This window comes from Dichotomopilus funicola, assembly GCF_033296635.1.
Source record: "Dichotomopilus funicola strain CBS 141.50 unplaced genomic scaffold C8A04scaffold_81, whole genome shotgun sequence".
NCBI classification, from domain to species: Eukaryota; Fungi; Ascomycota; class Sordariomycetes; order Sordariales; family Chaetomiaceae; genus Dichotomopilus; species Dichotomopilus funicola.
In genome coordinates, this window is record NW_026944102.1 from 30,560 (window position 1) to 48,714 (window position 18,155).

The 18,155-nt window shown below is 49.3% G+C and overlaps 2 protein-coding genes across 2 annotated transcripts; one reads left to right on the plus strand and one right to left on the minus strand.

Moving 5' to 3' along the window:
- Window positions 1-561: 561 nt before the first annotated feature.
- On the minus strand, window positions 562-6,081 carry C8A04DRAFT_32142 (uncharacterized protein; the record flags this gene model as incomplete). Its single annotated transcript, XM_062781990.1, has 3 exons — window positions 562-1,488; window positions 1,553-5,648; window positions 5,705-6,081. The coding sequence occupies 3 exons, from the start codon at window positions 6,079-6,081 to the stop codon at window positions 562-564; spliced, it is 5,400 nt and encodes a 1,799-aa protein (XP_062633699.1).
- Window positions 6,082-6,596: 515 nt separating this feature from the next.
- C8A04DRAFT_32143 (nucleolar complex-associated protein-domain-containing protein) lies at window positions 6,597-8,663 on the plus strand (the record flags this gene model as incomplete). The annotated part of the gene is made up of 1 exon (XM_062781991.1): window positions 6,597-8,663. The coding sequence occupies one exon, from the start codon at window positions 6,597-6,599 to the stop codon at window positions 8,661-8,663; it is 2,067 nt and encodes a 688-aa protein (XP_062633700.1).
- Between the last annotated feature and the right edge of the window lie 9,492 nt (window positions 8,664-18,155).

An 18,155-nucleotide genomic window follows, 5' to 3' on the forward strand; every position in this document is an offset into this window, starting at 1 on the left:
CGCCGCCAAGAGAGGTTCTCTGATGGGCAGGGGTACACCGCTAACTCCCCACGCTCCCCGATCGTTCGACGACCCACTGAACGTCAAGAAAAACTTGGGGAAACCACATGCGCCCGATCAGCGGGGTGCAGACCGTTGCATGAAACCTCATTAAATGTGGTCGGACAAGAGTATGTAAATAGCTAGTAGTACTACATCATTCGGGAGAAGCTGTACAGAGCTGCCCGATCTTTGAGATCATCATCAAGCAAGCCGAGGGAAGTCCATGTCGGCTGAGGGTTAGGGTTAAACACACCATCCCTTCGGTGATCCCGACATGAGTGGCAGAAGAACTCCGAGGCACGTTGTAATATCCGGGTGACTTTAGACGATTTTCATATGGAAGAGTTTCATATGGAACAATGTTGATTTTTTTTAAACCTGGCTTTCCCAATCCAAAGAGTTCCCGAGGCAAATGTCTGACATTATCACCCAACTGCCATTACACACACAAAGGCACACAACTCAACCATAGGTACCTCCATTCCATTTCGGCGATACCGCTAAACAAGTGAGAGCCACTTATTGCAACATAGAATCCAGACTCTCGCCCAACTTCTCCTCAATCTCCACAATCCACCGCCTATTCTCCCTCTCCACCACCTCATCATCATCATCCTGCAACTCACTAATATACGGTAACATCTCCGGCAACGCCTGCAACCACTCCTCTCCCAGCCGGACCGTCAGGGCCTGCTGGCACCGGACCACACCTACTCGCACTCCCGCCTGCCCGCTGCGCAGGTGCTTAAGCAGTGACCCGTTGAGCTCCTTATGGTGCTCCTGCGAGTCCGCCGCAGCAGCTAGTTCAACCACAGCCGCGATCAGAGTTTCTTCCTCTTCCGAGGGCGTAGCAGCGGCTGCGGTGTTACCAAGTAGAAGGAATTGCTCGACTAGCACGGGCGCTACGACACCAAAGTGTGCCGGCGCCTGCCAGAAACCGTCCTGGTCGTGCTCAAAGCACTGCGCGAGGGTGCGCAGCACGCGCTTCCAGAGTGCCTTGGCATCGGCGTCTTGGAGGTTGGTTGACGACAGCACGGCGATGGCGCTGTCTGTGATGTAGGAAGCGTAGCTGGTGACGATGGACTTGAGGTTGCCGAAGAAAGTGTCGAGGAATCCGTAGACGGCGAAAAGACGGAGGGCACGACCGGAGGAATCGCTCTTGGGCAGGCCGCTGGCGGCCCACTCCATTAGCTTGGAGAAGACGGGCCGGAAGGCGGCGTCGTTGAGCTTGTAGATCATCTTGAGCGCATCGTCGCCGATGCGGGCCTCGATTTCGTCCAGTTCGGAGAGGGTAATCGGGGTTTGGGCCTGGCCTGATGCCACCGTCCTTCTCAGGTCTAACAAGCTTAAAAGGATGGTGGAAAGCACCGTCACGTTCTTGGACACCACCGCCTTGGAATGCTTATCGAGGGCTAGTCCCAGCACGTAGAGATACTCGGCAATAGCCTGGTTGATTCCCATGTCAGCAAATCAAAACTTGAAAACGAGTTATGAGTCGAGTATAACTTACCAGAGCCCCATGGCCAGAAGCGGAAGCCCAGTTTTGGTTGAGCGCATTGTAAAAGACCTTGGGCTCCACCAGCTTAGCCAGGAACTGGAGGCAGTGCATCCGGTTGTCGTTGGACTCATCATCGAGCTCCACAGCGGCCGAAGCGTTGGAGCAAGCCAGAAGGCGGTCGAGATACGAGCCGGTAATCATGTACGGGATATGCTGCGCCAACGCAGCCATAAACGCATACGCCGCGTTGTGCAGTTCGGCGTTCGGCGTCTCGCCCACCAGGCTCTGCTCCAGATATGCGAGCGCCTTAGGGATAGCAACAGGTAGAACTGGGACGATGCCATCTTGCAACACATCCACAAGCGACGCAAGGCACAGCAAGGCCATGACCCGGAGGCTCTCAGATGACTGGCCGAGGCAGTGATCGCCCGCAATGGTCGTGGCGGCCGCAGCCACTGCGTCGAGATCCTTCTTGCCGTATTTCTCCGAGATCTTGTCCACGCAAGTCACCGCGGTGTGCTTGTAGTTCATGTCGTCCGACTCACGGATAACGGCGGTCAACTGCGGTAGGAAAGCAAGCAGCGCTTCACGCGACTCTGGGTCGCCGGTGTTCTCGCTGTCGACACGCAGCTCGAGGGCCCGCAGAACCTTCTGTCGCAGCCCGACGTTGGGGCGGTCGAGCAAGGCCTCAACACTCTTAATGAATTCGGCAATGGAAAGAAGGTTGAGCAGGTTCGAGAGCGCGTCACCGCAGCGGTTGTGGAGGGCCTTCTTGCACTTGACTGTGGTCGCCAACGTCAGGATCCTCTCTAGCAGGGACGCATAAAGATCGCGGATCTTGCCCGTCTCCATGTCGTCTCTTTCTGCCAACTGCGTAATCTCGCGCTTCAAGCGCCTATTAGAGAGCAGGTGGGGAAGCAGGTTTAGTTGCTTCGCAGCGACCTTTTGTGTGTCATGGTCGCCGGCGGAATCGCCACCCAACAGAACCTTGGACAACGTGGGTTTCGGCTTGAAGATGTCGCTGATTAAATCCAAGAGCTGGATGAGCGTCTGCAACTGAATCTCAACCGAGAAAGAGCTCATCATCTGAGTCGTGAACAATATCATGTTGTCGGTCGCAGCATACCGGTCAACAAACATAGCTAGGATGGAAAAGAGGAAATCTTCGGCCCCGAGGTTCTGGACTAGAGAGATGAACAGGTCGTGCTTCCGGTGCGAAGGGATGTGTTCATATGCCGTCACGAAGCTAGCGAGGAGATCCTTAGTGCTGGCCACCACGTTGCGCCCTCTCTTGCGGAAGGTGTCGATCAGGGGCGGAATGACCTCCTTGATCGTTTGGTTGACAACATGAGCAGAGTAGTCGTCGGCCTGCTTCAACACCGAGCTGCCCATGAAGGTGAAGATAGGCATGACGCTTTGTAGCACAACATCGGGAGCGGTCCGGGCGAGGCTCGCGACTAAGAGGAGTGCTGCGTTGATCACGGTTGGACTAGATGATTTCTGAATGCAGGTGGCCAATACATCACCATACCCGACGGAGGCATCAATGGACAAATCCTTGTTATCTCTGTACACCGGGATCATGGCGAGGAGACTGCTCAGCACGAGATTCTGAAGGTAGCCCAGCTCCGAGCCGATCAGAGTGCCGAGACTATGAAGATCTGACAAGGTGGTGAAGAGACTTGGCAGCAGCTCGGGGTGGTTCGCTGGCTCAGACTCTTGCACAAGTTCCAAGACAAACGTCGTCTTGTTCAGTGCCGTCTTGACTTCTTGGTTGCTCTGTAAGGCGACTGCACGGCTTTGCTCCGTGGTGCTAACCCGTCTTCGCTTGTTCGCTGGCTTTTCGGCAACCAGCTTGACCTCGTCTTGCAGTGAATCAATAAATTCTAGTAGGATATCGCTCGTCAGATCCACCTTGCGCAAAACGTCCACGGCCTCGGCAATAACGAGGTTCTGCTCGGATGGTGAAGGTGTTTGGGTAATGTTGAACATGGACCGGGCCGTGGAGGACTTGACATCAGGCTTCATCGCGGGCCACATCTTGGTGATGCGGTTGAAGATAGCCTGGATTAACCTAGGCCGAAGAGTCGTTTTAGGGTCATTGATGAGCTGGAAGCAAGCCTTGAGGCCAGCGGTATGGTTCGCAATGACAATGTCCACAACCGCATCATCCACAGCAGCTTCGTCAACGGATTCCTGTGTGGCCAGAGCAGTGGCGTCTTCGGGACTGAGAGCCGCCCACCAATGCAGAAGTGGGAGCAAAAGATCGGTGCGGGAGGTGCCTGAAATGCTCCGTATCTGATTGAGCGACCGAAGTAACCGCAGCTTCGTCGCTAAGATCGGAGTCTCCGTAGCGTGCCCGCAAAGGAACTTCAATATGGAGAGTCTTGCAGCGTGGGAGAGATGACGCTTTTCCCCGTCTTTGCCAGACGAGCCCTTTGAACTCTCGAGAGCGCTGACGAGGGCCGCAAGAATGTGCCCATCGTGGATAACGGACTCTTCCAGGGACGGTACAAGCACCAAGCTAACTAGGGACTTGAGAACCTCGGAGTCAAGGGCATTCGGCACGCCGGTTTTCCCATACAGAACCTTGCTAGCCCAGAGCTGGCGTGGCTGTGCCTTCAGAAGTGAGGCCAAAACCGCAACAAGATCAGCGGTAGCACGGCGAACCTTCTTCGCGGGATCGCTCAGAGCAACAATGCAGTAAGGAAGAACCCCCTGGAAATCCGTGTCAACCGAATCACTTTCCTTGAGCCGTAGCTTGACCCGATCTAGAGCTGCCACCTTCGCCAGTGTGGGAAATGGCCCGGACCAGATGCGCATGTAGAAAGTGAGGTAGAACGGATTGCTTGTGGCCACAGGCCGACTGAGTACGGGAGTAGCATCGAATTTCTCCAGATCGCCGTCGGCAGCTGCGGCGGATAGGAAAACCGCGCAAAGGTCGTTTAACAATGGCGTCGGCCCCTGTGAAAGGCACGAATCCGTAGTCGGCTTGAGCTTGGACAGTTCCTGAAGTGTCGAGTCTAGACTGGGCTTCTCTTCAACGGATTCCACCCCATTTGCCTCCTCCTCGGCATCCAAGCCTTGCTCAAGCGCAAGTCTCGGTCGGATTGCCGCCCCAAGTTTAAGCTCAAGCTCTTCGATATTGAAGTCGATCTCCTCGATGGCGGCCCTAATAACATCTCCGGTATCTCCTCCGGCTTGAGATAACCCAACCAGACACGATCCGATCTCCTTGCGAATTTGTCCGTCTTGATCAACTGTGTCGTTGACCTTATGAGCAGCCAGAAGCAAGGCCTTGTAGATAACCTTGATCTGTTTGTCCTGCAGCAAGTTTGCCAGAAGGAGTGAGTTGACGGCGGGAAGACTCCTAACGTCGCCTTTCTTTGACAACCTATCAACAAAGGCAAGCGCAAGGCCATTCGCCAGCTTGTCGACCCGGTGTTGGCGGCCGATATCTACCAATGTCGGGACCAGATCCTGGACCTTGATAAGGGATTTCGCAACCCGGCCCGAAACCTGCTTTGCCGACCGGTGCTGTGCGAGGATGCACAGGCAAACGAGACCCGGGCGGTGTGTGTCGACGCTCCACCCGTGAACCAGCTGGTCCATGAAAGCCGTGAGGGCGGAGTCATTGAGGCTGCCCTTTGCGCCTAGAATTGCGACTATCATGTAGCTCGCTATCTGCGCCCCTGGGACCTCCTTCATGATCATGGCCTCGCTCAAGACCGGCCCAATCTGCTGGAGGAGGATGTGGTCATTCTGCAACTGTATGTTCTTCCTGCCTGAGCGCATTTTGTCCAACATCCCGTTGACAGCCTCCGCCATGACACCGCCCCAGAACGATACAAGAGCTGGGTATTCTTGTTTCGCCCGACATGATTCTAGGGTGTATTCGGAAATAATCGACAAGAACTCTGGTCGGTTCGTAGCCTGCTGTACGATCGCCGCCCGAGGAGGTGCTGTCAAAGACCGAATATAAGGGTCTAGAAATCGGTACTCTAAGGGGAACTTCGGGGGCAAAATGGAAAGAAGTGTGACGAAGGCCGGGATGGTGTGATATGGCAAGAAGGTCGTAATGAGCGTTGCGGTGTTGAACTCGTGAATCCTAGACGCCCATTAGCACCGCAATCAAATCCGGGACGCAAAGACAGCGGTACATACCTAAACCTCCGGATCAACCACTCAACGGCCTTGATTGCGGGCATCAGGCGCAACCGGCTTCCAACGAGGTGGAGAAACGAGTCGACCCGTTTGTCCAAAGCAGCATTATCCTCGGCGTTCATCTGAGTTCGGTCGGCCTCCTGGCTCTGCTCGCTGAAGAGGAACGCGCCATAGTGCGCAAAGCGTGGGTCCAGACCGCAGAGTTCCTCAAATCCCTCATGGCACACCTGGTAGATCTCGGCGAAGGTCTGACCGGCGGCCGCCCGGGGCTCCCAGATCAAGGATTTTGAGTGTGTCGCCTTGAGGGTCTTGGCGTTTAGGCTTGTCCTCGAGTTGGCGGCGATTTGCGCCAACTGGGCGGCGAGAGAGGACGCCATTTTGATCTTGTTTTATCGTCCCTGGGGGGCGTATTGGTCCTTCTTTCCACTCTCGTTTGTTGTCTGCGATGGTGAAGGGGACCCAGGCGCGTCGAATATGACGAATAGGCGAAGGGGCGCTGGTCGTCGACGCGAGATCGTTGGTCGCCAATTGAGTGCGTAGATACGGACTGCACACTATACCGTTGAATCGGACGAAAAGCGGCGACAAGGGGCAAGAAGTGGAAGACACTTCTCGCTGTCCGCTGTTCGAGAGACTCGCTTGATTTCTTCGGCAGCCTCCAGACCGAAAGCATCGTCCGTCCAGAATTTTTGCTGGGTCAGAGGGGCCGATAAGGCTGCGCTAGCCAACCAGGGGCTCTGGATAAGCTGCACCGGGGTGGGCTGCTCTCTGCAATCTTGAGGGTCTCTCCAAAAAAAATCCAACTGCAGCACTCCAAAAAACCACAGCAGCATCAAAGCACGACACGCAAACTCGTGAATCTCGGGTTTCTTGCCGGCCCGCGCCATTTACAATGAATTCCCGGCCGTTGAAACGGAGGAAGGTTACACCCCCGCGCGACGATATCCAAGATACCGGAAACACCGATACCAAGGTCCAGAAAGCGTTTTTCAAGAACGCCGCCGGCTGGAACCTCGAACAAAACTACGAGTCGAAATCGAGGAAAGCCAAGAAGAAGGAAGCAAAAAAAAATGGAAATGAGGTGGGGGGGAGACTCCCGGTGAGAACCGCTCAAGGGTCATGGCAAGTTCACGACGATGCCGAATCAATCGCTAGTGACGCCGACTGGCTCGAGGGCGAAGGAGACGACGGAGGCGCTGAGGAAGAGCCCGAGACTGCTGCGCCAGAACCGCCCAAAATTCCGGAGCGCGAGCAGATTCGCAAAGCTCAGGAAGAGCTCGCCAAAATAGCAACACAACTCAATGAAGACCCTGAGGAATACCCCGGTGCTTTCAAGTCCTTGGCCCGTATTGGCGACTCGCCCATCCCGGCCGTACAGAAGCTCTGCATTGTTACGCAGATGACTGTTTATAAGGACGTCATACCGGGCTACAGGATACGACCGGCTTCTGAGGAAGTTGCTGGGGAAAAGGTATCCAAGGATGTGAAGCGGTTGCGGACCTACGAACAGGCGCTGGTGGCAGGCTATCAGGGGTACATCAAGACATTAACGAGGCACGCGGGTTCAACAGTCGTCGAGACTCGGAGAGGAGGTCAATCGGTTTCCAGCATCGCGTTTACTTGCGCTTGCACTCTTGTCAATGCCGTCCCACACTTCAATTTCCGAGGCGAACTCCTGAGAATACTGGTCAAGAAGCTCAGTGGTCGCAAGGTGGACGACAACTTCACCAAGTGCCTACAGACTTTAGAGACACTGTTCCAGGAAGATGAGGAAGGGAATGCGACTATGGAGGCCGTCTCTCTTCTCATCAAGATGATGAAGGCTCGCGAGTACAGGGTGGATGAGAGTGTGCTCAACATGTTCCTCCATCTACGCCTACTGTCCGAGTTCGCGGGCAAGGCCTCGCAGGATTCGGTCACCCGTCCCGGCGACCAGCCAGTTGGCAAGAAGCAAAAGGCGAAAAAGGAGTTCCGGACCAAACGGGAGCGGAAGCTGCTGAAGCAGCAGAAGGAAGCGGACAAAGTCATGGCTCACGCAGACGCAGCGGTTAGCCACGAAGAGCGGGAGCGGATGCAGTCGGAAATCTTGAAGATGGTGTTCGCCACCTACTTCCGCATTCTTAAGGCGCGCACGCCGCATCTTATGGGAGCAGTCCTCGAAGGCCTCGCCAAATACGCCCATCTTATTAACCAGGATTTCTTTGGGGACCTGTTGGAGGCGCTCAAGGATCTTATCAGGGAAAGTGAGGTCTCAAAGCAGCCGGCGGACGGCGAGACGAACGGCACTGAGGAGGAGGAAGAAGAAGACGACGAGCTCTCAGTGATCCGCGACACCAGCAGAGAGGCCCTGCTTTGCACTGTAACGGCCTTTGCCCTCCTCGAGGGCCAGGATGCCCATAACGCCCGCTCCGACCTCCATCTCGACCTCTCCTTTTTCATCACCAACCTCTACCGTAGCCTTCTCAGCCTCTCCGTCAACCCCGATGTTGAGCTCGGTGCCAAATCTCTCCACCTTGCGGATCCCGATGACACCTCTTCCGAGAACCCAGCCAACCGCAAAACCAATAAAGTCAACCTCCAAACCACCACAGTCCTGCTCCTACGCTGCCTTACCGGAGTGTTGCTGCCGCCCTGGAACATCCGCTCGGTGCCGCCGCTCCGGCTGGCCGCCTTCACCAAGCAGCTCATGTCCGTAGCGCTGCAGCTACCAGAGAAGTCGTGCCAGGCAATGCTGGGCGTGGTGCATGATGTTGTGCACACACACGGGCGCAAGGTCAACGCGATGTGGAACACTGAAGAACGCAAGGGCGACGGCAGCTACAAGCCGCTGGCTGAGACGATCGAGGGGAGTAATCCGTTCACGACGACTGTGTGGGAGGGAGAACTGCTCAGGAAACATTACTGTCCCAAGGTTAGAGAGGAACTGAAGACCATGGAGAAGGAGCTGAAGGGGATATAAGGGGTAAAGTCTTTGGGTGGTGAAAGGGCAACGATGTGCGACTACGGGATGTGCAATTCACATTTGGGTAGATTTGTTTGATGGCATTGCAGTTGTTGGGAAACATTTGAGAACTAGATCATACCCCGAAGCCGTACGAAGTAAATCGTAACAACTGCATTGTCTCTCCCAAGCTTAACTGGTATCAGAACCCTGACTGGCTCGCAATCAGCCGCTGACTGACTGTAACCCTAACCCTGCCCCGCTCCCACAGGGGATATTGGCTAATATCCACATATACGCTCACCTGGCAATGTGGTTATTCTGTAATATCCACATCTACCGCTGATCGGGCGGTTCCTGGCCTTCTGATTAGTCAATTTGAGCTACTGTGATGGTGTTCTATATCATCAATACCCTCTGGATACGCTACATTGCCTGCATCTTCCAACCCTATATCCTATACAGGCTGCAAGATGGCCCGCCAAACCCTCCGCAAACTACAGCCAGCACCGGTGGCAACTGCGGTACCGGCAGCGGCGCGAGCGACCCGGCCGTCTATTACAGTATATACCGGGCCTTTGGAACCGGAAGAACTGGGCCCCGGCGACGCAGTCGCGGTCACGGCGCCCGCACGCTGCGCCGCGTAGAACCGGAACATTACCAACGACACCGAGCTAAAAGACAACCTCTACCATATATATACTACTATCTACGCCGAGCGGCCAATAACTACTAAGTAGGCATACGTACCGAAGCAGGCGGAGTTCTAGAGCTTCTACCAGGGCTATAGTTTCTAAGATAGAGAGACCGTTACAGAGAGCAAGCTGCTCCTGTTCCTTAAAAAGGAAGTTATATACCGCCCGCTCCGAGGTCCAAGCCAGAAGCTAGCGCCCGGTATACCGGCTACCGAGGCCCGGTTATACTAGCAGTCTATCCGGGCATATATTACAGCAATTATAGATCTATAGCAATAGTAATAGACTCTCGATATAAATAACCACCTATTACCCCGGGAGACTATAGCCCAGGAGTATATATAGACCCTATAATAGTAATATATAGCCTAGAGCCGGTCTATCTATACCGATAAAGGCCAAGATATACTTCTCAATAGCTATTTAAAGCCAAAGCTCTAGAGGATTACTAAGAAAATATAGGGCTAGACCGCCAAGACCCTAGCGAACATTAAGTAGTACCTCTAAACGTTAATAGACCTCCTCCTTAGCTACTATATACTAGCCTAGAGTAACAACTATAGGATAGTTAAGCTCTTAGACCTTTTTACATTTGAATTCCCCAGCAAAGGGCTAACCTAGTATATACCTCTGATCTTTATTACCTATACTAGGAAGACGAACTAATATAGCTAGCTTAAGACAGCTAAAGTACTTTGGAGCTAAGACCCTAGGATTTACCTTCTCGGTATACTTACCTTCTACCTCCTCTTCTAGTAGGACCTCTTACCAGAGCCGTTCCTAGACTTTAGAAGCCCCCGGCGTTAGTATAGTACCTACCTAATTAAGGCGGCCGATGCCGATCTATCTACTAGGATCTCCTATAACATTTAACAGAGCTAGGTTAACCAGGCTTTTAACTATACCGGTATAGTCTCTATAAAGAAGACCTATACTAGGTAAAGCTCTAGGGTAAAGACCACCGAGTTATAGGGTATAAACAAGGTATAAATCTGGCATACCGGGCAATAGAATCTGGACTAAATAGTTAGATATTATCTTAATATACTACCCTATAAGTTTATATAGAGTATTACCAGCTACCTAGTATAGATAAGGTATTTCAACCTACCCCAGGCTATACCGCTACTGTCAATACTCCTCTCGATGATCTGGCCGGAGCTAGACCAATAGGCTGATAGTACCTAGAAGCTAAAAGACCTAGCTAGTATAGGTACTATAAACCTCCTTATCTATCTCTATAAAATAATCCTCTAGGATTTGATATTCCTAATCGACCAATACCCTAAAAGCCTAATATAGAACTACCTAGTCTTCTAGTATCCTAAATATCAGCCCTTTATATACCAGATACTCACCTAGGCTAATAGCAACAAGGAGCTAGACCAGCTTATACTACTTATATAAGTACTCCTATAGTTTATAAAGCATCTATTAATAGTAGAGGTATAGTATATAGTACAGCTTATAGAGGTAATAGCCACTCTAACTACCGAGATAGCCAGGCTAGAAGCCCAGCTTATAAGTAGTTATACTAACTACCTCTAGTAAGTACTTACTAAAGCTATACTCTAGATCCAGCTACTAAAGGCTAGGCCAGCCAGGCTAATATCAGGGCTAGGGCTAAGGCCAGGGCCAAGGCTAGGGCTAAGGCCAAGGCCGGTACCAGCTATAGCCATAGTTATAATACCAGACCTTAAGCTTAAGCCAGTGTTGATAGATAACTTCTATATCCCCAGTACCAATAAGACCCTACCTAAATACTAAATAAGCCGGGCTATTAAGACCGTTAAAGCCCTTTAGCAGAAGTAGATAACCAGCTTACTGGGGTAACTGGCTATCTTAGTACTAGATACCTAATAGGGAAGCCAGTAGTAAGCTAGTTGACGATCGGAGGTATAGTAGTACTCCCTCTGCCTCGAAGCTATCCAGGAGATCCAGCAGGTAAGCAAATCCTAGTATATCGTCAAGATCTCAGCAATATATACTATAGCAGTGGACTACCGGTAGTCAAGCCGGTCGTTAGATATCTTCTATAAGTAGCTCTAGGTAAGCTATAAGCTCTGTAAAGCTAGGGCTGGCTAATAGGCCCTGGCTAACAGGCCCTAGTAAGGGCTAGACAGGGTATAGATATATAGATCTAAAGCTAGTAAATAGAGTATTTTAGCTATAACTATAGCGATATAATATATTATATATATTATAAGCAATATAGTCAGTCTTATAGTATACTATATTTACAGGGTATAGGCATAGATATTATAGAATATTGCCAGCTACTGATTAAAGTAGGCTAAAATTACGCTATTTTTGGATCAGCTGCTAGATCAGCTACTATAGGGTAGGTATAGTTATCCTCCTAGTATTAGAACCCTAACTGGCTTATAATCAGCCGCTAACTGACTATAACCCTAACCCTGCCCTACTCCTATAGGGGATATTAGCTAATATCTATATATACGTTCACCTGGTAATATGGTTATTCTATAATATCTATATCTACCGCTGATCAGACAGTTCCTAGCCCTCTGATTAGTCAATTTAAGCTACTATAATAGTATTCTATATTATTGATACCCTCTGGATATACTATATTACTGTCACGGACTGATGGCCAGCACGTTAGCTGGGCGCACGGACCCGTCAGCAGCAACCAATCAGGAACCAGCACGGGAGTGATCGATGGATCGATGGAACGATCGCGGGATCACTCAAAACGCCAAGAATAGGTGATCGATAGATCGTAGAACGATCACCACGATCAAGGTACAAAGGTACTTAGGACACTCTCTCTCCTAGATAGTATATAGTCACTCGTTCTAGAGGACTCTGGGAGTTCTCCAGTAAGTAATACAACTTATTCGCTACCAATTACTACAAACATTAAGACCAGATCATTATCTTATTGTAAACCTTTTAGCTTCACCGAATCACAACCCTAGTACACTACCTTCAGTAAACCCTTATAGAGTGTAGTTGAGACGGTTTGTCACACGTTACTTACTCCCTTTATTCTATTACGGTTCAGGCGAAGGTACCGACATTATAAGCACCGATATTACCATAACTGAAGACGGATATCAGGTCCCGTAGACCGACGAGCAGGCTAGAACTATATTCGTCGCGTTACAGAAGAAAATCAAGGAGCTCGAGAACGAAACCAAGACCTAAAAGGGGCAGCTCTCGGAGTACGAAGACAAGGTCGATAGTGTCTAGAGAGCTAAGCTTAAGATCAAGGCTCCTGAGAGGTTCGACGGCAAGAAGGAGGACCTTACGCGTTTCCTTACGGAGTTAGCCTCTTATATCGAATACTATAACGACCGGTTCCCCGATGAAGGAACCAAGGCCCGCTATGCGGCTTTAAGGCTTACCGGCTAAGCTGTACGATAGTTCGAACCGACTCTCAGCAACTACGTCGCGTATAAGGACGTTGATAACACCCTACCGTTCACCTGGAAGGTCTTCAGCAACTTTGACGACTTCAAAATGGAGTTACAGAAGGTGTTTGGCGATCAGGATAAGAAGGTTCACGCTCAGGACCGGCTCGCTCGACTACACCAGAGCAAGTCCGCCGTAGCCTACGCTATACTGTTTCGACAAGATGCCATTTAGGCCGGGATCAACGAAGACGGACTGATATCCCTGTTCTACAACGGCTTAAAGGAGGAGGTAAAAGACGAGCTCTATAAGGAAGACCGCCTAGATGACCTTAATAAGTACATCGCTAAGGCCATCTACATTGACGACTGCCTTTACGCCAGAAGACAGCAGAAGAAGGGACAGCAGAAGCTAGTGGTCGGGGTAAACCACGCTAATAAGGGGAAGAAGCGATAGGGAAGTACAGCCTACGGTACCTAGTCTAGACCTATAGAGGTTGACGCGATCTAAACCCGGTAGCCTAGTAAACAGCCTCGTAATAAGACCAGTGTCACTTGTTACAACTGTAGGAAGAAGGGCCACTATAAACACGAATGTAGGAGCCCGTAGAGGCAAGGTAGAACGCCAGGCTAGTAGTCTTCTGTACCAGGACGTAAAGCCGCTGTCATTGAGAAAGGAATCAAGTTCAAGGAAGTTACTACCAGCAGCTATAGGTAGGACGACTTAGAGGATATATACGATAGGGAGGTATACCGGCACTACTTTGGAATAGAGGAACAGTTCGAAGGTGAGAACTCGGACGAGGAGAAGGACTTAAGGACCTCTGAGGTCGAGCTCTCGGACGTCGAGGAAAAATTCCATATATATCTATAGGAGCCTATCGACAGCGACGACGAACGGCTCTAGGATGATCCGTATAGACAAGTAGCGCCGCTGTACGCTATAACTACTACAACTGAGGAGTAGGGTCTTACTCTAGTACAGGACTAGTAAGGTCATTGGGGAACTACTGAAGAAGGATAAACCCCGGGACCTAACCTTCAGTATATAAGGAAGAAGGTACTTAAAGGCTGAGGAGCAGTTGAGCACCTTAGGGAAATACTATTCGGCCTGAAGTATGACTATCGTCTGCTATAAAGACGACTTCAGTATAAGAACCGTATACAACGAGAGTTCTAGGCAGAATATATATATTAACAACGGGAATTCGAGGATAAGGACAACGAGTTAAGGTAGGTACGAGAACTCTATACGGTATACCTTGAGGAACTTATCAAGGTGGTGAAAGAGGGGAAGGGGATTCCCTCGTAGGTAACGGAATAGGTGGCCGAATACTAAGCCATAGGTGCTATACACTACCAAGAAGATTTAGGAAACGACTTCAGGCTCTCCGAGGAGCCTGTAAACCACTAAGCTTAGAAGTAAAACGACAGGTCGTATAGTACAGGCAGAACTGGCGTAAACAACGACCTTATAATGATCTCCCAGCCAGCCCAGTAGAGGTGGCTGTAGTTCAGGACCAGAGCCAGGATAACAGGCTCTAGGTCATCGCCAAATGGAACCGCCTATAGGCCTTAATACTAGTGGATAGTGGCTTACAAGCAGACCTTATCAGCCCTACCCTAGTTAATAAATGTAGGATCCTCTGGAGAATGAAGAAAGTACCTTATCCAGTACGAGGACCGTTCCTAACCCAGATGGTCAGGAGGGAAACCAAACCCCTGGATATAGAGGTAGAAGGGAAAACCACGAGGGTAGTGTTTGATATCGTAGATATAGGAACTACCAAGGACATGATCTTAGGGTTACCCTGGTATAAGGAATACGACCTAGATATCAGTTGGAAGGATAGTGGCTACCTATAACCGCGTGACCCGTGGGAGTATCCAACCAACAAGATAGGAAGCGTAAGAAAGGAGCCACAACAGGGCGAAGCATAAGGGAATACAACCTCTATAGGCCCGCCGTAAGAAGCAGCCAGTAACGAACAACAAGCTCTAGATTCTAGGAAACGCAGTCTACGACAATAAAAGAAGGTACGGGTAGACTAAGAAGTCGCCGTCGTCTCAGTCGATATAGAAGGGAAGCTTACGATCGAATAATAGGTCAGCCCAGTTAAGGCGGTAAGTATTGAGTGTAGAGGAGAAAAGATCAATATACTCGAGGTTACAAACGTCGAAGCAGGGAACAATAAGTTCACCTACTATAGGGGGACTACGAAGACTACTATAACTGGTAAAATTCCCCAGGAGTATAAAGGGTACCTGGCATTTTAAGCCAAGCATCTTAAGGGACTCCTAGAATATGGACCTTAGGACTATAAAATCAAGTTAAAGGAGGGAGTATAGCTTAAGTTCTTCAAGGTTTACTATATTAACGAGAAATAAGACGCCGAGTTGAGGAAGTATTTAGACGACAACTTGAAGATCGGGTATATCCGGCTATTAACTTCACCCGCCGGATATTTAGTGTTGTTTATCCTAAAGAAGGATGGGAAACTCAGGATATATATAGACTACCGACAGCTAAATGACGAGACTATCAAAAATAGATATCCCCTACTACTGATTTCAAGACTCCGAGATCAGTTGGCTAGAGCTTGATACTTTACCCGTCTCGACCTTCTAACAGCGTATACCTATATCTACATTAAAAAGGGGGATAAATGGAAAACAGCTTTTAGGACACCTTACAGATACTTCGAGTACCTGGTAATGCCCTTCGGCCTTACCAATATACCTACGACGTTCCAAGCAGCAATCGACTATATTATTCGACCCTATCTCAATAAGTTTACAGTATACTATTTAGATAATATTCTCATCTACTCTAAGATACTCGAGGAACACCGACGGTATATACGACAGGTGCTTGACGTACTATATAAAAGTCAACTATCGGTCAACAAAGAAAAGAGCGAATTTCACGTCTAAAAGACAGTTTTCTTAAGCTACGAAATCTTACCTGGTAGAGTTAAGATCGAACCTTAGAAAATTCAGGTGATCGTGGAATAGCCAACGCCTACCAACACTACGGAGGTTTAAGGCTTTATCGGATTTACAAACTTCGTCCGGATGTTTATCCAGAACTTCGGCGATATTGTACGACCGCTATACGAACTTACCAAAAAGGAAGCCGAGTTTAAGTAGGAAGACACCTAGGAACAGGCATTTAGGGAAATTCAACAGAGTATCCTGGTAGATCTAGTACTCTTATTGCCAGACCCCAATCTACCTTTCGAGGTAGAAGCCAACGTGTCGAACTTCGCAATCGGGGGATAACTCGGATAGAGGGATAAGAACGGGAAGTTACATCCGGTGGCTTTCTTCTCGAAGAAACTAAACGGGCCCCGTCTCAACTACCCTATCTACGACAAGGAACTGCTTACTATCATCGAAGCATTTTAAGAATGGAGACCGTACTTCAACGGGACGACCTATCCGGTATAGGTCTATACCGACTATAAAAACCTCAAGTACTTTACGACGACTAAAGTCTTAAACGGGTAGTAGACCAGATAGGCAGAATTCTTATTGGAATTCAACTTTATAATTAACTACAAGAAAGGCACGGAAAACGTACGAGCAGACACCTTAAGTAGAAGAACTGATCACCAAGATAGTAACGTACTGGAAGACTCGCCAACACTACTATAACAACGGACAGATAGTACGCTCTACTACGCCTTATAACCGATTGAAGACTACAAGACTGTAGCCGTTTAACGACAGACAGAGGAGGAAACGCCCCTATAACAGTTGGTAGAGTATTATATAGTCTTTAGGGAAGAAAAAGGAGGACGGGAATTTCAGGGAACTATTGCCAGCGGGGAACGGGCCGACTGGGAAATAGACCTAGAGGCGAATACCCCTAGCCTATAACTGGACGGAACGAGGCTCTAGTACTACGATAAAGCCTATATCAGGACCCGAGATCAGAAGGACCTCGTGCTCGAAGTATACCAGTTAAAACTTAGGGGATATATAGGAATCGGGAAAACAGCTGCCAAGATTAAATAATACTACGACTTCCTATACCTTAAGGAAAGGGTCAAGGAGGTTATTAACGAGTGTAACCTCTGTAGACGGAGCAAACCAGGACGATACAAACCCTATAGACTATTATAGCCATTACCCGTCGCCGAACGACCATAGAGTTTAGTAACCATAGACTTCATTACTAAATTGCCGGAATCTAAGGACCCTACGACATAGGTGAAGTACGACAGCATCCTTACCGTGGTGGACAGACTTACCAAGTGGATATACTTCCTACTATATAAGGAGGCTTAGACAGTAGAACAACTCGCAGATATATTCTACCGGTACGTCACGTCAATCTACACCTGGCCGAAAGAATGGATCACAGACTGGGATACTAAATTCGCGTCAAAATTCTAGCAAGCACTTATAACGAGGCTCGGAACGAAAAGCAAGTTGTCGACAGCGTACCACGTATAAATGGACGGCTAGATAGAACGACTTAACCAGATTGTTAAACAGTACCTACGACTTTACGTCAACTTTCAACAGGATAACTAGGTTAAGCTGTTACCTGTTGTACAGCTGGCTTACAATACCACGGAAACCGAGATAACAAAAGTCACGCTATACTTCGTGAACTTTGGGTATAAACCCGACCTAAGATAGGGACCCAATATCGAGGTGCCCTAGGCCGCTGTTAAAGCAGATAAAATAAGCTTACTATACGTGATGCTTAAGGAAGAACTCGAGTTCGTGAGGAAAAGGATGAAAAAGTTCTACAACTAGAAAAGGCTTAAGGGACCTTGCCTAGAAAGGGGAGATAAAGTCTACCTCAGTTTATGAAATCTTAAAACTAAACGACCTAGTAAGAAACTCGATTTCAGGAAGATTAGGCCGTTTAAAATCGACAAAAAGATTTCGGAGAACAACTACACCCTTATACTTCTATTAACCATAAAGCTAAGAACGAACGTTTTTTATATAGTACTGTTGGAACCGGCATCTAAGAACTTACAACTGGATAAAGATACTGAAGCAGAGGACGAGGAAGAAGAATGGGATATAGAGGAAATCCTCGACTTAAGAATCACAAAAGGGCAACTGGAATATTTAGTCAAATGGCTAGACTTTGGCCCTGAAGATAACTTATGGCAACCAGCGGGAAATTTAGTCAACTACCTAGAGAAGTTACAGGATTTCTACCGCCAGAACCCTGATCACCCTATATACCTAGAAAAGACCAGTTGAAGCCGTCGTTAAAAGGTATAGAGGAACTAGGAACGAGGAACGATGGTCAGCAAAAAAAAAAGGGGAGAAGAATAAAAAGAAAAAAGGTCATAGTAGGGGTTGAACCTACGACCTAGTATAATAGCAGCCCTGAACCCCCCCCTCTTAGAGGTGTTCAGGACGGCTAACGCTAAGCATATACACTACTACTGTGCTACGCGACTATT